The 24,926-nt window shown below is 59.6% G+C and overlaps 8 protein-coding genes across 8 annotated transcripts; 5 read left to right on the plus strand and 3 right to left on the minus strand.

The window, feature by feature from the left end:
- Window positions 1-1,417: 1,417 nt before the first annotated feature.
- VTJ83DRAFT_1542 (uncharacterized protein) lies at window positions 1,418-2,729 on the plus strand (the record flags this gene model as incomplete). Its single annotated transcript, XM_071007713.1, has 3 exons — window positions 1,418-1,531; window positions 1,627-1,962; window positions 2,100-2,729. The coding sequence occupies 3 exons, from the start codon at window positions 1,418-1,420 to the stop codon at window positions 2,727-2,729; spliced, it is 1,080 nt and encodes a 359-aa protein (XP_070868082.1).
- A 2,093-nt stretch (window positions 2,730-4,822) lies between these two features.
- VTJ83DRAFT_1543 (uncharacterized protein) lies at window positions 4,823-5,349 on the minus strand (the record flags this gene model as incomplete). The annotated part of the gene is made up of 2 exons (XM_071007714.1): window positions 4,823-4,990; window positions 5,059-5,349. The coding sequence occupies 2 exons, from the start codon at window positions 5,347-5,349 to the stop codon at window positions 4,823-4,825; spliced, it is 459 nt and encodes a 152-aa protein (XP_070868083.1).
- A 3,068-nt stretch (window positions 5,350-8,417) lies between these two features.
- VTJ83DRAFT_1544 (uncharacterized protein) lies at window positions 8,418-8,939 on the plus strand (the record flags this gene model as incomplete). The annotated part of the gene is made up of 1 exon (XM_071007715.1): window positions 8,418-8,939. One exon carries the CDS (start codon window positions 8,418-8,420, stop codon window positions 8,937-8,939), a length of 522 nt encoding a protein of 173 aa, XP_070868084.1.
- Window positions 8,940-12,166: 3,227 nt separating this feature from the next.
- On the plus strand, window positions 12,167-13,963 carry VTJ83DRAFT_1545 (uncharacterized protein; the record flags this gene model as incomplete). Its single annotated transcript, XM_071007716.1, has 5 exons — window positions 12,167-12,631; window positions 12,821-12,968; window positions 13,125-13,308; window positions 13,704-13,858; window positions 13,953-13,963. The coding sequence occupies 5 exons, from the start codon at window positions 12,167-12,169 to the stop codon at window positions 13,961-13,963; spliced, it is 963 nt and encodes a 320-aa protein (XP_070868085.1).
- A 413-nt stretch (window positions 13,964-14,376) lies between these two features.
- VTJ83DRAFT_1546 (mitochondrial 37S ribosomal protein mS45) lies at window positions 14,377-15,688 on the minus strand (the record flags this gene model as incomplete). Its single annotated transcript, XM_071007717.1, has 2 exons — window positions 14,377-14,916; window positions 15,143-15,688. 2 exons carry the CDS (start codon window positions 15,686-15,688, stop codon window positions 14,377-14,379), a joined length of 1,086 nt encoding a protein of 361 aa, XP_070868086.1.
- Window positions 15,689-16,358: 670 nt separating this feature from the next.
- VTJ83DRAFT_1547 (uncharacterized protein) lies at window positions 16,359-19,123 on the minus strand (the record flags this gene model as incomplete). The annotated part of the gene is made up of 2 exons (XM_071007718.1): window positions 16,359-16,559; window positions 16,622-19,123. The coding sequence occupies 2 exons, from the start codon at window positions 19,121-19,123 to the stop codon at window positions 16,359-16,361; spliced, it is 2,703 nt and encodes a 900-aa protein (XP_070868087.1).
- A 1,661-nt stretch (window positions 19,124-20,784) lies between these two features.
- VTJ83DRAFT_1548 (uncharacterized protein) lies at window positions 20,785-22,503 on the plus strand (the record flags this gene model as incomplete). Its single annotated transcript, XM_071007719.1, has 2 exons — window positions 20,785-21,372; window positions 21,433-22,503. 2 exons carry the CDS (start codon window positions 20,785-20,787, stop codon window positions 22,501-22,503), a joined length of 1,659 nt encoding a protein of 552 aa, XP_070868088.1.
- Window positions 22,504-23,273: 770 nt separating this feature from the next.
- VTJ83DRAFT_1549 (uncharacterized protein) lies at window positions 23,274-24,556 on the plus strand (the record flags this gene model as incomplete). Its single annotated transcript, XM_071007720.1, has 2 exons — window positions 23,274-23,463; window positions 23,811-24,556. 2 exons carry the CDS (start codon window positions 23,274-23,276, stop codon window positions 24,554-24,556), a joined length of 936 nt encoding a protein of 311 aa, XP_070868089.1.
- Between the last annotated feature and the right edge of the window lie 370 nt (window positions 24,557-24,926).

A 24,926-nucleotide genomic window follows, 5' to 3' on the forward strand; every position in this document is an offset into this window, starting at 1 on the left:
GACAGCAGTTGGCAGGCATCGTGTCGCTTCTCCCCTCCAGCCAGTCTGCTGGGACCTCGTTGATGGCCGTTGCATGCCGTGCAACATCCAGAGTAGTGGCAACATGGCGCCCATGCGGCTGCGGCGCTGCAGGCAAGTGGTGAGGTTGAAACCAAATTAGGGACAAGACGGAAAGGGCCGAGATTTCCGCCGTCTTGATCTTGGAAACACCTGATGAACAATGAGACGGGGCTCATCAAGTACGACCCTTGGCAGCCTTTTCATCGATGCTCGCAATTCTGTCCGCTCGGATTACGATGGGTGTCGTTTTGCCCTAAAGTTCCCCTTCTCCATCCCTCTAGACCCCGTTCCCTTTCTACCCTCTCTCTCTGCCTTCCCCCCTTCCCCTGAACTAGCACGTCAAAGTCCTTGTTGTACCTCCATCTTTGCTTTACATACTCAACTGCCTGATGTTAGCTTAAAGATCTATAGACGCTACGTTAGCGGGTTTGTCGGAAAAGACTGTCAAGCACCTCCTGTCCGGCATGGACCGCTGGGACTGTGGCTCTTGGGAAGGAGGGCCGCAAGCCCAAGATGCAGAGTTCGACGCCGACATTCAAGCTGCGCTCGCCCAAGTCCAGCATCGACATGGGGATGGGTCGAATCATGATATCTCCCCAACCGGAGTCTTGGCGGACAGTACGTCATTTTGAAACCCCCTTCTTTCAAGGGTTGGGCGTTCCAACCACCCAGCAGGGAGCTGCTCCATTTGTGAGGCAAGAGGAGGCTACAGGGCTCACCAACAAGGGCTCGACCCAAGCGTCGAGCTTCTGTTAATAATCCTTAACCGCCGGATGGATTTAAACACAAGACATACGACGGGAGGCCGGTTGTGCCAGCACAGACCGTTGATAGCAGCTGCCTAGATGCACTCCCCAGGTGGGCTGCTGCACAATTGTCTCCTCTTCCAGGTATAAAATCCACGTTCTGACGACCCCGGCCTGCCGTATACGCTCTCAGCCCAGGCTCATCATACTTCCATGCTGCTCCATGGGCCCTGCGGGAAAGTACCTACCTGCCTTACGTACTGTGCAATGGTGAGTTCGAGAATACCCTGCGGCGGGCAGACTGGATACTCGGCCTGCCATAATCGCATCAGCAATGCCCACCTGCCTACGGTAGAGTAAATAGGTACATGTACGTATCTGGATGGAACCTACCTGCTGATACTGTGGATCCATCAATTCCACTGGAAACCGAATACTGTAGGCGCGTTCCATGGAGCATCGGCTTACACGTAGCTGGAGGTTGGTACGTGCCTTTCTCTCACCACCTTCGCTATTCCTCTCTCCTTAGTTGTACGATAAGCTCCAAACCAATCTCAAAAAGAATAGAAGAAAAAGAGAGAAAAAAAAGTTCCCTCGGCAGGTCTTCCAACATGAACCGGATCCGCTACGTCACCAACCTTCTCCATGCCAAGGGCCCTGGCGAGAATGCTAGAGCCGCCATGATGCTCAAGGACTACGACGACTGCGAAGGGGTTTTGAACCAGGTGAGTCAACCAAACATGGCCCCGACGAGGGGTACGTTCGCACCCCGGGTGGCTGATCCACTTCCCCGTAGATCATAGACAACGCCAAAGCCTAGAAGACCGCGTGGAAGTCGCTCGTTACCAGCCAGCTGCAGCTCACGACAGAATACGAGCATCTTTACGACCCCGTCCTGGGCCCTACAGACCGGCCGAATCGCGCTGCTAAAACCTCTCGCCGGCAGCTTGAGCGTGTCTTCAGGTTGAGAGAGGCGTACAGGGAACTGAAGGACGACATCCTCAACGAGCTCGGCAGGATCGATACCCACGTGATCAAGCCTGCCTCCAGTGCCCGGGACTCGCTCGTTCCAGTGCGGAAGACCATCAAGAAGCGGGAGAGCAAGCGGCTCGCCTACGAGCTGGCCCAGGAGCGGGCAATGGCCCTGGAAAAGAAGGTATTCCGAACGCCCAAGGAGGACGGGGCACTAGCTAAAGCGGAAGCCGAGAGAGCCCGGGCTGCAGAGGTAGAATGTGACCCCGTCCGTGCCAGGAGCGACAGGAAAGAAGACCACTGACCGAAGAACGACCGCAGGAGTTTGAAGTTGTTGACAGCCATCTCCGGGGAATACTCCCGTCCCTCCTCCGCATTACCTTCGGACTCGTCGGGCCTCTTGTCGAAACGCTCGTCGCCATCCAGCATCGTCTGGTGGCTCTCACCTACACCACCCTCCACAACTACTGCAAAGCCGTAGGCTTCCCAACAACAGCCATGCCCACGCAAGAGATCATCAAAGCCTGGGCCGACCAATTCGGTCCTGTCCGTAGGAAGGTGGGATCCATCGGTTGCGTACGTCGTAACAAGGCAACGCAACAGAACAAGGCAAAAAAGACCAGGCCCGCTGCCTCTGGGGCCCGGGGCGACAAAACCATGGATGAAACACCCGGCAAGAGCCCATCTGCACCCGCCCATCTCACCGCGCCGAGTTCAGGACAGCGCACAGCTCCTGCATTCTTTGGCTCGCTACCGCCCAACGAGAAGCTCCCACTTCGCCCGACCTCGACACCTAAGCCACCAGATCCCGCCAGCTTCCATTCTCTCGCCACAGCTGTCGTCCCGGGCGGCAGCTCCATCGCTGCTGGCAAGAAGAAACCGCCCCCTCCCCCTCCGCCTCCGAGGCGGATTATGGCAAATAAGCCGGACCAATGGGTTGTTGCGAAGTAGGCGTTCGATGGCCAGCAGACCGGCGACCTGTCGTTTCGGCCGGGGGACAGAATCAGGGTGGTTGCGCGGACTGCAACGGATCACGACTGGTAAGCTAGCCTGTCCTTATTGTTTTCTTTTCCTCCATGCTGCCCTTTTCTCTTCCTTCCCCCCATTGGAAACGTTATTGTAGCGACGATGACGGCGCTAACCGCTACTTCTATCCGGCGTAAACAGGTGGACGGGTGAGGTGAAGGGCGTGACGGGCAAGTTCCCTGCCAATTACTGCAAACCATCCTGATGCCGTTCCGCCGGTGGGACTTTGAGAGCGGCCTGCTCATTCTTGCCGGGAGAGAACGGCCGCGAGCGCATTCAACGGACCAGCATCCAAGTCGAATTACTTCTCAAGCGATATGGGTGTCACCGCCCCCGGGCACTCGATCGGCCTTAGCTGCAGCGACGTCGGACCATGGCTCTTAAGAAACGACGCCACCTGTGGCACAAGCACTTTCTTGCGAGGCTGCAGGCCGGACGCCAAGGATAAGGACGATTCCGTAGGCGCGTTCTTGTCTTCCCCACTTCCAGGTGGTTTCCGTGCTGTGGATGGCTGTGGGGTTGACATGAATTGCTTTGGCATCACTGGCGCCCGAAGCTTTTGTTGGCGATGGCGCTTCTCCCAGTTGGTGGGACAGTACTTGCCCGTGGGAATGGCCACCCCTGGAGGGATATCATCAGGGACGTCGGGAGAGGGCTGTTCTCCTGATAACGGCTCTTGCGAGTCGATTGCCGTGCCGGTGTCTGGAGCTGCCGTCGAGGCTGTGGAGGCTGCCAAAGCGCGGGGCTTCCGTCGCAAGAAGAAGAGGATGAAGAGCAGAAGCCACCATTGGACCGGCTGCATTCCATGGCCGTGTGTTGGATCAACGCCCACCAGGCCCTTTCTGCATAGCTGTCGAAGGGGTTCGCGGCCTTTCGCCGCATGCCTGAAGTTTCATGAAGCGGAAAGTAGCCTCTATGAACGCAGAACAGCAAATGTTAGAAATATACAGCGAATTCATACCACTCTCCACCGCAGAAGACATGTCGCATGACAGAGAGAGAGGATCAACCAATTGGCCTCAACGTCTCGGCGCGGTTGGCTGTATCTCAATCGATAGTGCGGGCCACAGTGCCCGTTGTTTTCTCTCTTGAATGGAGGATGGAGGGAGCCCAACGACATTGCGCCGTTTGTACCTATGAGAGGAGACCCGTGCAGGCAGACCGTGGCGATTCCGCGCGTGGTCGCTGTAGTCAAACATGGAAGATCATCGGTCCGAAACCATGCAGCAACGAGACAGAACACTGTCCTGTCCTCTGTGTATCTTTCTGCGTCTGAAATTCAGGTAGCTGGTCTTATCTCTTCCGTCTCCGAGTCAGTGGGTGAACTCTGTGGGGTGAGTCCGTCCATCCTGTTTGCATCGGAGCTGGGGAAGTGTGTGTGGGCTGGCATGTCACTGGTGTTTCTGCGGGAGCTTTCTCATTGATTCGGCAGCATTGGTCCGAAGCAGCGAAGAGCTGGTGGCTGTTTGTTTCCTCCTGTGAAACCATCGCATTTCAGCCCTCCGTGCGTCGTTGTTGTTCTTCTATGGCAGAAGAAAATGCAGTTACAATGTGAGGAGCGGGCATGCTTCATAGGTAGCTCTCCAGAGCACTTTGTCCATGCCCATGACGTCATCATCTTTGATCGAAATCATCTCCAGATCCCAAAGGCTAAAAAAAGGGATTGCTCGTCTTGTCATCCCAAGCCATTCGCACGTGGCTTCATCCAAGATGAAACCCGACCCGGAGCGGTCTGCAGGAACAGTAGTCGAGGTGTTTTGCGATTTGTCAACAACAACAACAACAACAACAACAAAAAAAAAAAAAAAAAAAAAAAAAAAACAGGTTTGAAGTGCCTGGGGTGAGAACGTTGGAGCAAGGGAAACACAACATTATTATCGGGTATTATGGTTCGGGGTTCGGGTAGTTACAAAATGCCCTACGCATGCCATCACCGAAGCGCGTACCGTCCAAAAAGCCACACTCATCCAGCCGTCTCTTGCAGGTGCCAAGTCGACGAGCGTCCTCCCTTTTCCCCCTTAGATCCTCGCGCGACTGGTAAAGCGAGACCGGCGCTCTCGGTGACCCCACCAGTAGACAAAGTGCGCGAGCACACCAATGAGCCAGGCGATGGCGCTGGCAAGGACGATCCAAACAGCGTTCTTCATGCGCTGGTTGTCATCGGTGACCTTCTCGGTGATGAACATCTGTAGCAGAGCACCAAGGTTAGCCGGAGAGGCATCTCGAGCATCCCCCCTCCAAGGGATCCACTCACCCGCCCAAAGATGCCAAACAGCGCGATCCACAGGATAAACAAGACCAGGTTCCACGCCCAGACCAGCGCGAACCGGAGGATGGCGGGGATGAGGTAGAGGAGGGCGGTCAGGGCCGATAGCACGCCAACCACCTCGGCGTACACCCAGCGCCCGTCGGCGCCGTCGCCATTGCGCCGCGCGCGGTCGAGATCGATGCCGTAGAGCGTGCAGACGACGACGGCGAGCACAAACTGCGCAAAGTGCAGGAAGGAAAAGAGCAGGTAGCTCAGCGTCACACCGCCGACGGCCATGTTTGGGTGGGCAACGTCGTACGTGACGGCGGAGGTGTCGAAAGAGCGTCGCGGGGTTCGGAGTCGGGGTACGGAGATGAACCTCCCGTTTTCTTTTTTTTTTTTATTATTATTATTATTAAAAAAAACTTATTTCTTTTGTTTTGCTGCGTCGCGTCGCTGCGTCGAGCAAAAAATAAAATAAAAATCAGCACAATCCTTGTTTGTAGCGATTCTCAACACGTGAAGAGCGTTGCGACAACAGAACAACCGGCGACAGAGAGAGAGGGAGAGAGAGAGCGCGAGAGGATTTTTGAACTGGCGAGAAACTGAGTGGCGGGATGGAAAACCGCCGATGAGTTGGCGGAGCGCCAAGAAGCGACGGATCGGCGCGAAAGAAGCCACCTCCAGACGCTTTTGCCTGACAACGACGGGCTGCCGGCACCATGGCGTTCCAGCTTCGCTGTCATGTAAGAAGACCGGTGCAGCTATAACCTAGGTGAAAAAAAAAAAAAAAAAGAAAAAGAAAAAAAACTGTAGATAGGTATCCATAGCACAGTTGTTGACAATTCCTGGCATATGCATCCGTTCGAAACGCTCATGCCTGGGAGGGCATGGAGGTTGCGGTGTGACCACTTACAAGATGGAAGACGGACCTGGAGCTGAGCCGCTCCAGCTTCCATCCCAGGCCGTCCAGTGCTAGCGGCTGTGGGTGAGCCATGCCCGGCTCAGGGTTCAGGGTGTTGAAGAACTCGCAGTCTGGTACACACCCCCGCCCCCCCCCCCCCCCCCGGGCCTCGCCGCCAGGCCTCCCCGCCAACGGGAGATCCAGAAGGTTGTCTCACCGATTGGCTCCGCTGTCATGCCCGTCATCTGAAGCACGCAAGCATGTTAGCGGAAGTTTGGGTTCCCGACAGACTGGGATTGGAGGATGGCAACTTTCCATGCCAAGCCTTACATACTCTAAGTTGACATGAATCGAGGTTGGGTTTAACTACCTACACAGTAGAACTTGTTCCTCCGCGTAGTGCGGCTTGACACGTCTTGACATGGAACATCCGAACCCAGCATTTCTGCTGGCTCTCCCTGTCTTTGCCAAATTGTCGAGCTTAATGGCTGTTTCGTCGCGGCGATGAAGCTCATTTCCTTTCTGCCTCCCCGACCAGGCCCTTCTGCGCAAACCAGGGTCCTGTTCGGTGAAGACGGCGCTAGCGGCGCGCCCAAGGGACCTTCAACGCAGATCAACCAACAGCACGGCCGAGTTTTCTTGCCCGCCCCCAACGTTTCTGGGCTTTGTAGGTCGTAATTTCTTGCTCTTGAGCCTGGCATGCCAAAGAGGCACTTCGGTCGGGCGTGAGGCGAGAGGAAAAAAGGCTCACCGAACCTCCGAGAAGGCGTCGCGCTGGGCAGACTTTGCCCGCCCGGGCGCAGCCTTTCACTCCGCTCACCAGTTCCGGCACCATGCCGTTGCAGCCGCTGCAGCTTCGGTGTACGTCACGGCCGATCCGGCCTCACGACACGGCATGCAGGCTTGGCATTTGTGAAGCCTCGTCCTAGTTCGGGTGAGGAGCCGCGCCAAACGGCCAGAACAACACCCATCCCCTGACAAGATAGAACAAGGCGACGCTCCTGTGAGTTCCATCGCTTAGCAAAGGACGCAGGTGGCTTCGGAGGATCAGTGGATTTGGGCAACACAGACGGCAAGATTGTGCGAGGCTAGATTTGAGGATCCGATATTTAGAAGACAGACAGTCCCATGGAGAAAAAAGAAATCGGTTTGGTCTCGAGCCCGGCGGCTCGCCAGGGCCTACGTTCCTCTCCTCCACGCCGGGATGATGCGAATGCGTCTTGGGGAGGGAGGACGTTCGTCTCCCACTGACCGAACGCCGGGCCGAGACGGGCCCCTACCCGCTACACCAGCAACCCGGGGACGGCATAATCCCCTGCCTACCATTCGAGCTCGAAGGACCACGCTCTGCGGAGCGCACGATGGATTACCCTGCCAGCATCGCAGCTGGGCTGGTGCTTCTCCGGTGTAGAGAAGCGACTTCGTTTGGCTGCTCCTGGGGCGTTTCGGTGAGACGTCTGTCGCTAGCCCCAAACCTCAGGCCTTCGGTCTGCCTCCCCCCCTGGAGAACCCCCATATCTCGTGCTAGGTCTGGCACGGTTTTCCAACGGATGCCGCAAAATTCTAGCAAGATTCTAGGCTGGTCGAACGGGGTTTGCAACTTTCAGGCGCCCCTTATTGGCCCCAAACGACTTTGGGTCCTGGATCCCCGCAACCTTGGGGAACTCGCCGACCTAAGGTGCTTGGGTACCTACCTCCCAAGCTTAGCTACCGTGCGGCACGTCACGGTGAGCACCTGGAACCTACCTTTTACGTTAGATCATCTCGACACCGACAACCGCTCAGCGTTGGTCTTCCTGTTTCCTAGGCTCGAGGCCTCCAGGGGGGGACGTTTGTCCAAGTCTCCCAACGATGCCTCTTCTGCCTCTGAGGTCAGGCACTCGGGCGCGGCCTCATGGCTCAGCATGCGCTCCCGGGAGAACTTGGACCAGGTGGGACCTACACCGGCTGCCTTACAGGGTGGCTATCGACCTGAGGCGGGACGGTGAGCCGACGTGCTACTGCGGTGATTCGCCGGAGTGGGGTTCAACACCGCCCCTGACCAAGAGCCTCACTGTTCACCTTGGACCCGACGCGAGATTCTCGTCCACTCAATTTCGAGGCAGCAGTCTGGCCGGACCAAGAGACCCTGTCGAGGGCTCTCGAGGGACGATGGAACGAATCCTTGACGGAGGCAGGGCCCCCCTCGGAGAGGCAGTCCAAAGAGTATCTGCCTCGCGGTCAAGGTTTGCTGCTCGCCCTACCCTATCCATTGGGTTCCCCTGAATCTCGGAGATGCTGGGGGCACGCAAAAGATGTCGCGGCGCCCGTTGCTTTCGAGCATATAAGCTCCCAAAACACCGCCGGGCCTTTGAGTCAGCTCGAACCTCGACACAGCCAACACAACCGGCGCTCAAGTTCACTCCTCTCAGACGCCTTTTGCTCTCCCCATCATCTTTCTTACGCTTTCAACCGCTTCACAATGTCCTTCCACGCCCTCGAGCAAGCACCCACCAAGGTGGCGACGCGGTTCTGCGGCCGGTGCGGCCGCCAGCTCTACGTCTCGAACGGCCCTACGCACAGGCGCGTCGAGGTCGACCGCGGCCATGGGAAGTGCGACTTTTGCACGCAAGAAACGAGCCATGTCCCGGCCGCGCCAGGCTCGTCGAGCTCGTCGACCACCCCTCGGGTCCGCCACTCGGAGCTCTTCGCCCATCAAGTCGCCGACCACCCTCGCCGTGGCGGGGCCCGCCGCCCGCAGCTCGAGCAAGAACCGGTCAAGGGGTCCCAATGGTACTGCTGCAACTGCGGTATGGGCTATGCCGCGGATGGTCCGACGCAGACGTGCGTGAACAACGGTTGCAAGAATCACCGGTGCAAGAACTGTGGCTACGAAACCAGGCGGATCACTGAGAGTCTGGGCTCTGCCGCTTGGTCCGGCTCGGCGAGCTTCTCCGGCCCGGCAGGGTCATGGCGCTCTGGCCGCTCGCTGGGCTCCGACTGAGAGCAAGCCAGCCCGAGCCACCGACGGGAGGCGGGGGACGTCACAGCCTCGGACGGACGGAACACGGCACGAACGGAGGAGGCCGAATGCCAGATTGGCGAGCCGACGGAGATAGAAGCCTTCGCGATGTGAAGGGCACCGGTACGGCCTTCTTGTACAACTCATCTCTTTTTCCGTCTTGAAGAGTTCTGCTGACGACGCTTCTTCTAGGGCCTCTAGCGCCGCTATCGCGGTGACTCTGGCTTCCTGTCGGCTGTGCTCAGATTGTTTTCACAGCCGCAGGATCCGTAGAATGGAGCGGTCATCGATAATGAGGCGAGGCCGGCGGCAGGAAGTCGGCGGATTGGGCAGAAAAAGGGCGTGGAGCGTGCGATGAAAATGCCATGGGTGGGTAAAAGGGGGGTGGGGGGGGGGGTGCGAGGAGGAGGAGGAGGTGTGGAAGGAGGCAACAAGAGGGCGCGGACGTTTCTCTTGTTGTAGGTTGACTGTTTTTGTCGGGTTCTTCTTTTTTTCTTTTTTGGGGCATAGACACAGGACGGAGGCACGCAGCCGTATGACACCCATCCCCCACAGATTGCAACTTCGGGTTGAGATGGGATTGCTCTTGTATTTGTGTTTGCATCTTCATCGGAATTTCCATCTAATAGTTAGCTTTGTTTTTGAGTTGAGAGTTGAACTGTTGCAACGTATCCAGGACACCACCGCATCGTGTTTCTCCTGAAACCCCATCGACGGTTTGCAAGTCCCCTCCGCCAGCCAGCCTCCCAAACCTTCGGCTCTCGCCCGTGACACACAGCATCCCGCTCCCGGGGAAGAAACATCGCAGCGATTAACAACAACCCTGTTACGAGGGATGGGAGGTCGCCGGAGCGTCCCCGCGGTGGCCACCACGATTTCCAGTCCTATACCCCCCTCCTGTGCTACTATGCTACCATCTATCCGCACACCCGCCCTATGAATGCCACCCCCCCCCCCCCCCCCTTAGGCAAAGAGCCGCACAAAAGGGGGGGTTACACGATACAGTACGCTCCGCCTTAGCACTGCGGATGCGTCGCCGCGGGCTCAAAAAACTAAAAGAAGGCGGACCTGAAAGCATCCCATTCACCAGAGCACGGGGTATGGCGGGGCCCAGACGACCGCCTCGCAATGGCAGGGGAGTGTACTGCCATCTCACCGGGGAGAGTACGGGGCCGGCCCCGAGGAAAGGTGCGAGTTGAGACGTACAATTCGCTTACCCTGCCTCCACGGAGCGGTGACGGCGGTGACGGCGTGCGGCTGTGCATCCTATGTGTACAGAGGACCCCTTCCTATCCTACCCAAACGGCGCGCCTGAGGCTCTCGGGAAGGCGTTCAGCACACACAACCCCCTCGGCCAGACGAGATCACACCGGTGCTAGGAAGGGAAATGCTTGGCGTGGCGCCGGAAATTCGCAACGGTGAACATGGTGGCATCAGGCAGCATCGAGCCCGCGGTGTGGTCGTAGACCATGCCTCAGGTGGTGGTGGGGGGGGGGGGGGGGTGGTTCCGGAGAGGACACGATAGGGCGGGCCATACGGCTGGTGCGTCAAATCTGCTGCGGCCTAAGCTACGGCCAGGGGGCGCAAAAGGAAAGAAAAACCGGCGATAAAACCGACAGAGGGGGGCGGGTGCGTTGGAAGGCAACCTGACCTCTGCGATGCGCCACTCTACCTCAATCGTTCCGGGATGACGTCTGGAACTCCAAGACCCGGATCGGGCTTAACGAGCGGCAGGCTTGCATCCTCTGGGGGCTCAAATGGGCGTGCCTTGGGCAAGAGGCTGCCAGACCTGACCTGACGGGCGAACTCGGCAGCTCTGCGGAGGTATCCTTTGTTGGAACCGGTGTGGCGCCTGGTCCTGGTGCGCGGGCGTCGGAGAGGGAAGCCTTCCCTCGATACGGCACACAATGGATGACCAAAAAGCAAAAGCGACAGTTGAGCCAGTGGCGCTGTTCCCCGCCCCCCCCCCCCCCCCTTGGGCTATGGGCGGGATCTTGTTGATGCCTATGCAAGAACACGTTGAGATGGTGTGCCTCCCGCTCAGGGGTAGGGTAAAGGGCAAAGCCTCTCTCTCCATCAAGATTCGCCGAGGTGTGGTGCCTCCCGGCCTTGACCATCCTCTCTGTAAGTATAGTACATCATGGAGAGAGGTGGGGGGGGGGGAAGAGCTTGCGCTGCAGGGGGGACGGAGGAGGGGGGGGGGGGGTGGGTGCACATGCGGCTCAACATGCGAGAGTTGATTCGATAAAAGCTGGCACATGATGGCATGCATTTTGGTGCCATGTGCCGGGAGCAGGGACGGGCGCTTCGAAGGGGGGAGAGAACGCCAGAACAGATGCCTCTCCGCCAGGACGTTCACCGCTTCTGGCCTGTTGCGTCAGCCACTTTGCGGCAAAACGCCCGAAGAGGAGGGGGAGGCTTCGGGAGGGCAGGAGACAGGAGACAGGAGGTTGTTCGGCGCCCGTTCGTGTTGCGTGCTTGTTGTGGCTGCTGCATGTACTACTATACGCAGTAGTGGCTGCACGGAATGTGGCCCAAGCCGAACCACTTGCGGGCCAGGCCCCGGGCACAAGAAGTGAAGAAAGCATGTTTCTCCTCGATGTCAAACTCTCCTGTCCATCCATCCGCCTCTGATCAGGAGGCACAAAGGCGGAGGACATGACCGGGAAATGCAAGCTGGCGCCGGCACCGACGGGTTCGATCCGTTGGCGTTGAACGAGACTCCGACGTTGAGATTGCCGAGGCGGCCATTCAGCGGAGACGCGCTGACATTGGCCCACATTCCCTCCTTGGCTTGTTTTTCTTGGCTTTTTCTCCCTGGCTCTCCCTCCTTGGCTCTTCCTCCTTGGCTCTCCCCCCCCCCCCCCCCCCTCTCTCTGCTCCCGAGGCCGGGGGGAGTGGGGTGGACACTGTATAGTGTGTAGTACGCTAAGAGAACCCGGGCAAACACCAGCTATTAACTATCTCGGCGACGGGACTGCGTGCAGATTGCATAGCAAGCTCGAGAAGCTCTCTGGACATCACCGTCCTGGATACCATTTGCCTGTCGTACAACCGCCGGTTCTCACCATTTCGACCAGACTCTTTGCATCCACTACAGCTCAGACACAGCCAGCCAGGCCCGGCTCTGTCAACCCAACCCACCCCGATCCATCCCCTGTCCGTCTCCTCCCCCCCCCCCCCCCCCCCCGGCTGGCGATCCCGTCAATATGGCAACCTCCGATCCCGATCCCACCCCGGCCTCAGCTCCGGCTCCGGCTCCGGAGCAGCCCCTGACCGCCACCTTGCCCCAAGAATCCCCGGCCTCCCTCCCGTCCCCTCCCTTCTTGCACGTCCCGGGCCTCGTCAACCTGCGCGACGCCGGCGGCCATTCCGTCGTTGTCGTAGGCGGCGGCGACGACAGCCACGCCACCGTGCGCCGCGGGGTGCTCTACCGCTCGGCGGACCTGACGGCGCTGGGCGACGAGGGCCGCGCCGCGCTGGCCCGGCTCGGCATCGCGCGCGTTTTCGACCTGCGCTCCGCCGTGGAGCTGAGCAAGACCGGCGAGCCGGTCCCGCCGCCGGCCGACGTCTGGCCGGGCGCCACGCGCCTGTTCGTGCCCGTATTCCTCGAAAAGGATTACAGCCCGGAGGCGCTGGCGACGAGGTTCAGGGCGTACAGCGACGGGCCCGAGGTGGGTGATCGAACCGGAGCTCTTGGCCTGGGTTCGCACCTCGTGTAGCTCCTCCCCTTTCCCCTCCTCCGCCTCGGTTTCTCCTGTACAACGTCAAGAGGTTGGAAGGGTGAAACAAAAAGGAGGGGGGAGGAGATGCGCTGTTGTGCCGGGGCGGGAACGCTGACCACGCATGTGTCATTCCCTTAGGGATTCGTCAAGGCCTACGCCGCCATCCTCGCCTCGGCGGCAGACCCGGAGAACCCCTACGCACCCTTCCGCACGGTGCTCGAGCACCTCGCCTCGCCTACGGGGCCTCCGGCGCCGCTGCTGATTCACTGCACCGCCGGGAAGGACAGTACGTATTCATTCTCTCATCATGCATAGACAAGGAGACGCCAGGTGGCGCAGGCCAGAAGAAAAGAAATAAAAAAAAAAAAAAAAAAAAAAAAAGAAGACGAGAGAAACCACGCAGCACAAGGATGCGCCGTACCTAACACGCGGCTCCTTCTAGGAACCGGCGTCCTCATCGCCCTCATCCTCTCCCTGCTCAACGTCCCCGACTCGGTCATCGCCGACGAGTACAGCCTGACGGACCTCGGCCTGGCCCCGCGGCGCGAGGGCATCATCAACCGCCTCGTCGAGGGCGACGCGCTGGGCGGCGACCGTACGAGGGCCGAGAACATGGTCCGGGCGCGGTGCGTATAGCCTTTTTTTTTTTTTTTTTTCCTTTCTCCTTTTTCTTCTTCTTCCGTTTCCCTCTCTGACCTACTGCATGCTACCTCGACGTTTTCTTTCTTTTCTTCTTCTTCTTCTTTTCTTCTTTTCTTCTTTTCTTCTTTTCTTCTTTTCTTCTTTTCTTCTTTTCTTCTTTTCTTCTTTTTTTTCTTTCCTTTTTTTCTACAAATGCATTGTCTGTTCTGTCCTGCCCTGTCCCGTCCGTTCCACCCCGCTACAACACAACGCCGAAACCCGAAAACGAAACCATCCCAAGAGAAGAAAAAAAAAAAGGCTAACAGCTCCGGGCCGAGGGGGGGGGGCGCGGCATCCTTCACGGTGCCGCTTCTCCCAAGCCAACCCAACAACAAAACAGCAAGGAAAACATGCTCCTCACCCTCGAGCACCTCCGCGCCCGCTACGGCTCGGCCGAGCGCTACGTCATCGACCACCTCGGCCTGCCCGAGGAGAGCGTCGCGCGGATCCGCCAGAACCTGCTGGTTCGTGCCGACGGAGGAGAGCCGGAAGAAGGTTAGAGGCGCCGCCGCAGGCTTCCGTCGTCCTCGTCGCTCCTGAGCTGACAAGTGTCTTTTTTTTTTTCCCCGTTTGGTGTTTGTTGATAAAGCTCGGCTTTGAACGATGCCTGGGCGCCGATGCACGACCGGGTACCGGCGTGCGGGTACCGGCATGCGGGTACCTACCTAGAGGGCCGGAAGAGGACGTGGGATCACGAGCGGATGCGGGTGTCTAGACGCAGGGATAGATCCGAGAGGGGTGCAGGATGACGATAGAGAAAGGCGTCAAGGAGCCGGGGGTCTGGCCGCCGAGAGTGGAAGGTCTAGCTAGGCATGCGCAGCCTAAGGGTGGCAGAGCCGCAGGGTCTTGATACACCGCGTAGAGCAGTACAAGAAAGGTCGGTTTTTTTTGTTCTTCTGTTATTTGTACACGTCCTAGACAGCTTGCTTCCAGCAGCGTCCCTCGAGACCCTCGCAACCCAGAGAGAGAGAGAAAAACAAAACCCCACCGCTGTCGCCATTCCCCCACCCAGCTTACATGCCGACGCTCGTCGGGATCTTGTGCTCTCCCCTCCTCCTGTCCATGTGCGGCACGCCGTACCGCCAGCCCACCGCGTTCCTCGCCCTCCCCTTGGGGCCGACCTCCTCCGAGTTGATCTTTTCGATGCGGAACTCGAACCGGTCCGTCTGCACGCGGATCCTCCTCTCCTCCGCCTTCTGCTCGGCCGCGCGCAGCTTGGCCGCCAGGGCCTTTTCGCTCTCGGCCGTGGCCTTGACGAACTTGTCGCGCGCCGCGTCGGGGTCGACGCCCTTGGCGATGTCGCGCTCGTAGTCGACCAGCTCGGGGATCCGCATCCGCTCGTCGGGCGGCAGGATGTGCTCGCCAAACGCCTTGGCGGCGTCGGCGCGGGTGAACTGGCGGGATTCCGACGTGGGCACGAACAGCTGCTGCATGGTGTAGCTGTGCACGTGGATGTCGTTGATGGGCTCGAAGGGGCCCTCGTTGGGGGCGAGGTCGGCCATGGGGAGCATCTGCTTGAGGGCGCGCGCGTACGGCGTGGCCATGGGCTTGTTCTGTTTTCGAGAGGTCGAGTTAGGCTTGGGTTGAGAAAGGAAAACAAGAAAGGGAAACGCAGAAAGAGGAGCAAAAGGTAGGTCTCAGATTTCCTAAGGTGTAACCACAGTAGTTTGTTGTGTCTTCAAGACTAATCGAATATATATATTTTTTTTTGGAAAATCATCACATAGAGGGCCAGCATCGCCGTCTTGAAAAAACAACAACAGAGAAAAAAAAACTTACCTCCTTCTCCCACCTCTTCTCAATCTCCATCATCCTCACCACCGCCGCCACCCTCCTCACGTCCACCCCGTGCTGCGCAGACACGGCCTTGAGCGGCTGACCGCGCACCATCACCTGGTACCAGATCCAGTTCCGAGCGCGCTCCGAGAGCACGGGCTGGCTGACAAAGTAGGGGTTGTTCGGAAAGGGATTGCTCTTGCCGTCGCTGCCGTAGTGGAACTTGGTGACGTAGGTGCCTCCCGGCTTGGCCTGGCTCCCCACCTCGCCGGCCGGCCGGCGGATCACGGGCTCGTTCTTCTTGAGCCATTCTTTGAACTCGCGGCGCAGCTTGGTCTCGGGTCGCGCGGGGGTGGTGGAAAAGCATCGTGGCGTCGTCCATGACGCGGAGGCGGGCGACGGGGAGGCGGACGGAGACGAAGAGGCGCTTGGCCGACGACGAAGGGGGGTGAGGGCCACCGACGGCGCCACCGCCGAGGCCGAGGCCTGCTCGAGGGAATTGAGCAGCAGCTGCGGTTGTGGGCTGCTGCAGGGTAACCGGGGCGGCATGGTTGCGGTGTGTGTTTGTGTTGTGTGTTTTGGCGGCGGAGGAGGATGCGAGCTTTGGAGAAGGGGGGGGGGGGGGGGTGGTTTCTTCGGAGCCGGACGTTGTTGGTTGGGAAGGGTTCGGATTTTTTTCTGGGGTGGGCATCCGACCGGAAGGACCCCACAATTTCCTCAATTTGGGGGGGGGGGGGGGGGGGGGAGTGTACTGCGTACTATACATACTACCTACTACTGCGTAGTATAGTACTATACTGTGTAGGTGGACGGTAACCATAGTTATCGCCAGGGTTAGGGGTAAATAGGTGTGTATCTACCTAGTACCTTGTTCTTTACTGAAGGGCCCCATCCCGACTCCCGACGGGAGCCAATGTTAGATATTCAAGAAGAGAAGAATCAAAAGTATTATGGTCGTATGTACAGAGGCCATTCCGGCTTTCCAAAATGATTCAAAAAAAAAAAAAAAAAAAGAGAAAAAAAAAAAGCCCAACGAAGCCATCCATCCTTATTACACCATTCATGACCAACCCAACCCACTTCCGTCCCGTACTCCAAAGTTCCGTGATGCTCCCGTGGCCCTAGGCGTGCATAACCTTCGTTTTGTTTCTTTTTTGCTTTTCGGTGGTCCCGGTTTCGTTTCTCGTTCCCCATGTCAAAGATGCCGGCGCTCTGCCCTCTACGGGTTGTCGGACGGCAAGCTGTTCAGGCCGGCCCGCGTCTTCTTGCCCTTGGCCTTCCTCCCGCCGGCTGCGTCGTCGCCGTCGGCGCCCTGCTGCTGCGAGTACGACTTCCATTCGCGCCAGCCTTCGTAGTCGATCAGGGCTTGCATACAGCCCCACTCCATGAGCTTACGCTCCAGCCAGACGTATGTGACGGGCTGCGAGACGGTTAGAGAGGTGCCCGAGACGTGCGGGGGAGGGGAAACAGAAGAAGGGTTACCTTGGTCAGAAAGTCGTTGCACCCCGCAGCCAGGGCCTCGTGGCGGTCGCTCTGCAGCGAGCTGGCCGTCAAGGCGACGATGATGACGGGGCTCTTGAAGAGCTCCTTGTTGGGCAGGCGGTCCTCCTCCGGGATCTCGTCCGCGGCGCGGGGCCCATCGCCGTTCTGGCCCGCCGGCGCCGACGGCGTCGCCAGCACGCCGATGTTGTTGACGCGCTCGAGCCGGCGGATCTCGCGCGTGGCCTCGAGGCCGTTCATGATGGGCAGCTGGATGTCCATGAGCACGAGGTGGAACCCGCCGCTGCGCCACTTGTTGACCGCCTCGCGGCCGTTGACGGCCGTCTGCCACCGGACCTTGAGGCGCTTGACAAAGGCCTCGAGGAGCCGCAGGTTGATGTCGTTATCCTCGACGATGAGCACGTTGATGGGCGGCACGCCGCCGCTGAGCATGCCTGCCGGCAGCGGCGGCACCTCGGACTGCGGCGGCGCCGCCTTTTTCTTGGGCCGGCTCTGCAGGCGAGGCGAAGAGGTCCGCGCGGCGACGACGGCCGAGTCCTGAATGGGCGGGGTCCTCAGCGCCGGAGCGGGCAGGATAGGCGGCGGCACCGCGGGCGCGGTATGGTCGGACGAGGCGTTGGACTGCGACCGCGTGCGCTGGCTGGCCACGGCCACGGCGCCCGGCATCGGCATCGGCATCCCGTGGGGGTTGGCGGCGGCGTAGGCTGCCGCGTGGCCGCTGGTGCCGACCACGTTCAGCACGGTGGGAGACGACGTGTGCTGGCGGCCCAGGCGCGGCCGCTCGGGCCGGTCGCGGTACTGCCTCGTTGCGCGAAGGATGCCGCCGGGCGACGGGATCTGGGGCACCTGGCCCGTGTTGAGCACCGAGATGGAGGGCGGAGGGGCGTTGGGCCCGCCGGCCAGCGTCACGGGCATGTGAGCGATGGCGCCGGGGCCGAAATAGTCGGACCCCTCGACGGGGTGATAATCGTCGTAGTGGACCGAGGTGAGGTGCTGCATGTGGGGCGGGCCGCTCCGCGGCGAGGTGCGCGGGGTGCGGCGATGGGGGATGTCGATGATGAGGGCTTCGTCCACGGCCTGCCCGCCGGGGTAATAGGCGTCGAGGGTGCGGGCCATGGGCTCCTCGGGGCCCAGGATGCGCTCCTGCTGGCTGGCCTCGCGCGGCACGATGCGCAGGGCCAGGTCGGGGGCGTCGTAGTGGCGGCCCAGCGAGTTGCCGTACTTTCGCAGGATCAGCTCGCGCACGTCGTCGACCAGGTCCTCCTCGCTGATGGTGACCATGGTGGGCGACGCGCCGGGCCGCTTGACCCAGATCTTGCGCGTCACCATGTTGGCGCTGATGGGTGGCAAGCGATCGACCGAATCGGCGTCGGCGTCGGCGTCGGCGTCGGCGTCATCCGTGTTCCCGGGGCCCAGCAGCGTCCGGATCAGCGTCGTCTGCTGGTTGGACAGCAGACTCTGCCGCCGGCGGAGCGCAGGCGCAGAGGAGATGCGGGCGGCGGGGGTGGGGAGATCAAACTCGTCGTCGGCCTCGTCGTCGTCGTCGTCGTCGTCGTCGTCGTTGTTGTTGTTGCTGTCGGCGTTGGTAGCGGTGGTTGCTGCTGTTGCTGCTGTTGCTGCTGCTGCTGCTGCTGCTGTGGCTGCTGCTCGGCCAGGTGCGAGATGCGAAAAGGAGACACGAGGTTGCGTCGGGGGGTTTCCGTGGTTGTTTTTCTTGGTTCTGGTCTTTAGAACGGTGATGTTGGAGGTGGCAAGGTTGTCGCTGCTGCAATTGCAACCGGTGGTTCCTGGAAGGGTTGCAAGTGGGGCTTTTTCTTTGGCGGCGGTGCCCTCCTTGGTGGTGGTGCTCTTGCCGTTGCTGTTGCTGGCGCTGGAAATGCCGAGAGCGACGCTGCCAAAGGTAACGTTATCGCTAATCTCCAGGGCCTTTGGCGCTGGGTCCGGCACCCTTTCCGCTCCACCACGGCTGATCGACAGGGCAGCTTGCCCGAGGCCGTTGTTGTTCTTGTTGTTGTTGTTGTCGTCTGCACCCTCTGCACCCTTTGCACCCTCTGCATCGCACACCAGCACGACCAGGCCTTTTGCTTTCGAGCCTTGGGCTGGCGGCTGTCCTGCCGTAATGCTGCTTCTGTCGTGTTTCATAACGGTGGCCTCCTCGCAGGCCGGGCCCGCTCCTTGACGATGCAGGTGGCTGCTACGCTCGCGCTCGTTGGCGGCAGCGTCCACAGGCTCGGCCGTGGCTGTCTCGGCGGCTTTGGCATGGCTGCTGCCGAGGGTGGGCGAGCTCGCATCGTCGCTCTTGTTGCTGAGCTGGCTGCTGTTGTCGGACCTCGTGGACGGGGGCGCCGGGGTGCCAGATGGCCGCCGTGTGATTTTGGCCCGCAGCATGGACCGGAGATCCCCCATGGTGAACCTCCTCGCGACCGCCGGCCTTGGGGAGCCGGCCTGGAGGGCGCCGGAGGCTGGGGCCGCTGCAAAAGACATGCCAAACGAGCTCAGCGTCGGGGCAGGCGGCGCGGCATGGTGGTGGTAGTGGTGGCGGTGGGGGTGTTGGTGGTCAAGAGCGGCAGGATGGAACCTCGGTCGTAGGTCCTGGGACGGCGGCGAGCAAAGGGATGGTGGTGTTTGACTTTCCGATCAGACGTGAGCACGGCACCGGCAACGCATTGGACATGTTGCCACTGCACCACTCAGGACTTGACACGGCCCCCGGATCCCCCAGATCCAGTCTCCAAGCTCCCCAGCCTAAGTATGGAGATCGGGTCCAGGGTGCATGCAGGGAACCCGGGTCTAGAACCGCTCTCGGGGCCCTTGGGGACAAGCGATAAGAGCTTCATGGAACATCCCGGCGTAGCTGCGTCCCCGCCCTGCCCGTTGGCAGCTCCCCCCCCCCACCCCCCTTCGGCCTCCATCGCTGCCAATCGGAGCGTCGTTGCGTCGATCCCGTTTGCGTCTTTGCACCACCCAAGTCAGGATGGTCCCGGCTTCACAATGGGTGCTATCTCCTATGGAGGCCGCTCATCCAAATCTTGATCCCCAGCGTCCGAGGAGCGAACGCGGATCTTTCCAGCCAAAAGAGACTGCCGTTGCTGGGTATTGCTGCTTTGTAGTGAGTTACTCCGTACTGCGCATTAACAAACCGGCCACGCCACGGCAAACCACGGTCGGACCGAGCTGCGAATGTAGCCGTTGGTCATGCTCCCAATGTTTCCCGCTGGAAGCGTTCTGCTGGTCAGTCCGACTTCTGCTTTCTCAAACCCCTCGCTCCGTGTCGCTGCATTTGCACATGCCCAGGATGCCGCCCTGTGCGTCGGCATCCACGGCTCGAGGCATCGTCTTGCACGGCAAAATTGGTACAACTGGACCTCAGCCCGAGCTGAATCAAGGTGGGTAGGAAAGCGAAGTTCACGTTCGTTTCTGCTTTTTGCCACCTGCACCCAATGCCCGGTGTAAGTGCCTGCCTGCCTCCCAGTCCTAATTCGGAAACCGAAAAGAAACACAGAAAACATCCCGCTTCGAATGGGATTCTTTTGGCAGTTCCTGTTGGCCAAAGAGCCAAGAAAAAACATCTCAGTTGGACACACACAACAAACCTGCACTGACTCCACCAAAACCTCCAAAAATCCTGAGGTTCCTTTTGCTGTGCTTGGAGCTATGCAGTAACATCCGCCGTTTCCCCATCTCTCTCTCTCCTTCGCCTTGTCAGATTCTCATGTGCCCTGCCGTCTTCCCCTGCTTCTTTCTATGAGAGCAATAATCATCCCTCTCTTTCTCCGTCTCTCTCTGTTTGCCCGGAGCTCGGAGCCGGCATTTCCCTAAATCGAGCCCCGTCCTGCCCCACATCTTCATGGAAACAACCCCGACACATTAGATCAACTTTGGCAGCAGCAAGCCCTCCTGCCTCATACTTCATTCGCCTTCACCACTGGCGGCTTTGCTGGTGACCTACCGAGCTTCCAGGCTGGGTTCTGTCCAGCGAGACCTCCTACCTCGTCTTTTCGGACGACCAAAACCAACATTACAGCTCATTTCCGACGACGACGACGACGACGACGACGACGACGACGATAACAACAACAGCGGCAGCAGCAGCAGCAGCAGCATCGACAACAATACAACAGCACTCCCTCGCACTTCCTTGAGCCATGACCACTAAGGAATCGGTCAACGGCCAGTGCAATGGCTCCGCCAAGGCGACCACCAACGCGAGCCCGCAACAGCCCACCAAGCTCAGCAAGAATGCTCGTCGGAAGCAGGTTCTCGACGAACACTTGAACCTTCTCAAGCCCAGTCCTCACCTGGAAGAGCTAAACGAAATCAGCGCGACGCCCATCTTCACGGAGCCCGTCCGAAAGCACGCCGCCTCGCTTGCTTGTGGCGCTAAGGAGCAGCCACCATTCAGCCAGTACGGCCTCCTGGCGGGACTGCTCAACGATACCAAGGACGAGGGTGAGGATCGCCGCATTTTCTGGAACGTAGCAGCTCCCTCGAGCTTCTTCATCTGCGGAAGCCAAGGATCGGGCAAGAGCCACACGCTTTCCTGTCTGCTGGAGAACGCCCTCGCTCCGTGCAAGGCCAACGTGCTTCCTCATCCCCTGACGGGCATCGTGTTCCACTACGACACCTTCATCTCCGACACGGGAGGTGCCCCCTGCGAAGCAGCATGGCTGTCGTCGAATCCGGACATCAAGGTCCGCGTGCTGTGCGCGCCGACCAACATCCGGACCATCAAGGTGAGCAAAGCGTCTGTGCCCGCGGGGTTGCTGCGGCTCGCTCTGACATGTCGGATGTAGGACATCTACAAATCCTTCCCCAAGGTCCAGGTGGAAGAGCTCCGGCTGAGCGAGCTGGACCTCAACACGAAGCGGATGCTCGACCTGATGGCCGTGACGAGCAACGGCAACATGCCGTTGTACCTCCACGTGGTCCAGCGCATCCTGCGCGACCTGCGCATCGATCAGCAGCGCACGGGCGCCCGCTTCAACTACACGGCCTTCAAGAAGGCGCTGTCGCGCGAGGACCTCACCGAGATGCAGCTCGCCCCCCTCAAGCAGCGCCTGGAGACGCTCGAGTCCTTCATGGTCGAGTCCCAGGCCAAAGCCTTCAACATGTTCGCCTCGGGGAAGCAGCCGCCCAAGGGTCAGAAGCCATCGGCCAAGGGCACTTCGTGGACCCCCACCAAGGGCCAGCTCACCATCGTCGACCTTTCCTGCCCCTGCGTGACCCCCGAGATGGCCTGCTCCCTCTTCAACATCTGCCTGAGCCTCTTCCTCGAGCAAAAGGCCACCGCCGTGGGCCGCGTCGTCGCCCTCGACGAGGCCCACAAGTACATGACGGACTCGCAAGAGTGCGCGGCCCTGACCGAGGTGCTGCTCGCCACCATCCGCCTGCAGCGCCACCTCGGGGCGCGCGTCATCATCTCGACCCAGGAGCCCACCATCAGCCCCAAGCTGCTCGACCTGTGCAGCGTGACGGTCGTGCACCGCTTCACGTCCCCGGACTGGCTGCAGGCGCTGAAGCGCCACCTGGCGGGCGTCTCGTCCGCCAGCAAGCTGCTCGAGAAGGCCAAGATGATGAACAGCCAAGGGGCCAGCGGCCGCGCGGAGGACGGCGAGGTGGAGGGCGCAAGCGCGCTGATGCTGGGGGGCGCGGATCCCGCGTTGGAGCTGTTCTCGCACATTGTGGATCTGAGGGTCGGCGAGGCGCTCCTTTTTGCGCCGAGCGCCGTCCTGGCGGTGAAGAAGAACACGGGCGGGAAGGCGGCGAGGCGCGATGACGTTCAGAGGCTTGGGCATGGCGTCCTCAAGGTCAGGATCAGGAACCGCATCACAGCGGATGGTGGGAAGAGCATCATGGCTACTTGAGAGCGGATGGTCCCAGGGATGCAATGTTGGGCAGCCGGGTGCGAAAGGTTGGGTGTTTTGTCAGGTGTACGGATATGGGCATTGTCATTTAGGCTCTTGTTGCTGCCTGGTGTTGGATTGCTGCTTTGAGGTACGATACCATGGAGTCAGGTTGGTCGGTTCGGTAGAGGGCATAAAAAATAGGGATGGATCCGGATGGCGAAACGGGGGGTTACTGTTCTGTAGGAGTAGGTAACGGGGTTGTTTTTTTTCTCTCTCGAGTGCAGTGTAGGTCAGACACTTGACTGCTCGGGGTACCTAAATGTGCATGATATCTTCCAACGCCGGCGTTGATGCTTTTGTGAAGGCAGGTAGCTATATATAAGTGCTCCGCTTTTGTGCTGTGGAATGTTTGGTTACCTTTGAATGTCGCCCAAGTCTTTTGTTATTTCCAGGGCTAAGTCAATCAATCCCCCGTATACTGTGTAGCGTGGTGAGTACATAGTTCACGATTAGTTCGTTAATAACATAACTACTCTAATCCAGGGGCTTCAGTGTCATGGTCGCTTGCCATGGAACGTCTGGTGGTAAACGGCAATACGACGATTACTGTATCGTTACGAGCCGCCTTGTCAGAGCGCCTTCAGCAGAACAAGAGCCATGTTGTCAGTGGAATCTTGGTTGTCACGGTCCGTACATTTGTTCATTCCCTCATTCATCCGACAATCCAGCATTCGAATACATTTTTTTTTCTTCACGATTTTCAGCCTCTTACGATACAAGCGGAATCAATGCATCGTATGGCAATGGCTCCCCGCTTCGACTCGCCCCCGGCGACGCCCGACGATTCCCTGTCGCGGCCTCGACCAAGACCCCCTCGATCCCCGGAGCACGCGGCCCGGATCCGGGTGCAGAACCGCCGGCGCGCGTACCTGGAAAAGAACCCCGGGTATTTTGAATCCAGCGAGCATGAGCTGGCCGGTAGGGCTCTTTTTTTTTTATTTCCGTCTTTTTGTGAGGAAAAAAAAAACCAATTGCCTGTGGTGTGGTGTGAGAGAGGACGGGGGACGGCCCGGATGAGGTTTGATGCATGATGAGCGAAGGATGAATGAGAGAGAGCAAGGAGCAAACTCGATACACTCGGCTTCATTGAAGGCAAGGAGGAGGGAAGGGTTGTTGGGGTGGATCTTTTGTTTTAAGAAACCTCTCATTCTCATCTCCATCCAGACAAGACCCGCACAAGGCAAACCCGGGCAGGAGAAAAGCAGCCGACATGGAAACGGAGCAAAAAAGCACGGCTTGTAAGACCTGCTAACACCGCCCATCAGACCCTCTCCTCTACGACTCGCTCATCCGCCGCTTCCAAACCCCCGCCGAGCGCGAGGCCGAGGGCCGCGCCAAGGGTTACGCGCGCGTTCTGGAGGGATCGCTGCTGCGGGGCGAAGAGCGGCTGGCCAGGTTGAGGGAACAACAGGAGCAACGACAACAACAACGGCGCGGCTACAACGACGACGACGACGATGATGACGACGACGATGAGGAGGAGGAGGAGGAGGAGGAGGAGGAGGAAAAGGAAAAGAAGGACAACGAACGGAGGGTACGGTTCGCTCCACCCTCGGGCGGACGTTCCGCCGCGCGTCCCGGCGGGGAATCCGGGTCCCCGTCGCGGCAGGACGGCGACGCGGCGGCCTTGGAGCCCGGCGGGCGGGCCTTCAGCCGCCTCGCCGCGTCGCTCGCCCCGCCGCCGCGCACGCGCGCCGAAGGCCGCCGGCAGTGGGAGGCGTTCCTCCGCGACCGCTTCATCCGCGGCGAGGACGGCGACTTTGACTACGCGGGGCTCGTGGACGGGAACGACGAGTACGACGTGCTGGAGAGGAGGGAGATGGAGGAGCGGTGGTTTGACGAGGAAGAGGCGGAGTGGGCCTCGTCGTTTGACGATGACGACGATGATGACCTTGAGGAGGGGGATGAGAAGGGGGGCGGTGGCGAGGTGGGTGGCGGTGCTGGCGGGGGGAGAAAGAGGAGGAAGAGGGAGAGGGTGTTGTTGGGGGAAACGGGCGTGCAGGACTTTTGACGAAACGAGAGAGGCGGGGAGAGGGAAGAGGGGGGGCTGACCCCTCTCGGTTGGGTGTGGATTGACTTCTTTGCATGTCTGCCTGCAGCCTTGTCCTGGTTTGTACCGAATCCATGTGGGTAGATAGCCGTGGTGCTTATAACATGCGTTCCCAACGATAAACACCGGGAAACGTGCCGGATTCCTCAAGCCTTCGCATACGCTTCGCACTTTGGGCCCGCCGGCCTCCTCTGTTTCCGGCCGTGGTCAACGGTCAAGAGGGCGCGGGTGTTGCGGTGGTCTCGGGGATGGGTTCCTTTGTTGAGCGTTTTGCCCTGGAGGATCAGGAATATCAAACCATCGAGGCCGGGACGGGCCAGGGGTTCATGAA

Source organism: Remersonia thermophila, chromosome 2 (assembly GCF_042764415.1).
Source record: "Remersonia thermophila strain ATCC 22073 chromosome 2, whole genome shotgun sequence".
Taxonomy (NCBI): domain Eukaryota; kingdom Fungi; phylum Ascomycota; class Sordariomycetes; order Sordariales; family Chaetomiaceae; genus Remersonia; species Remersonia thermophila.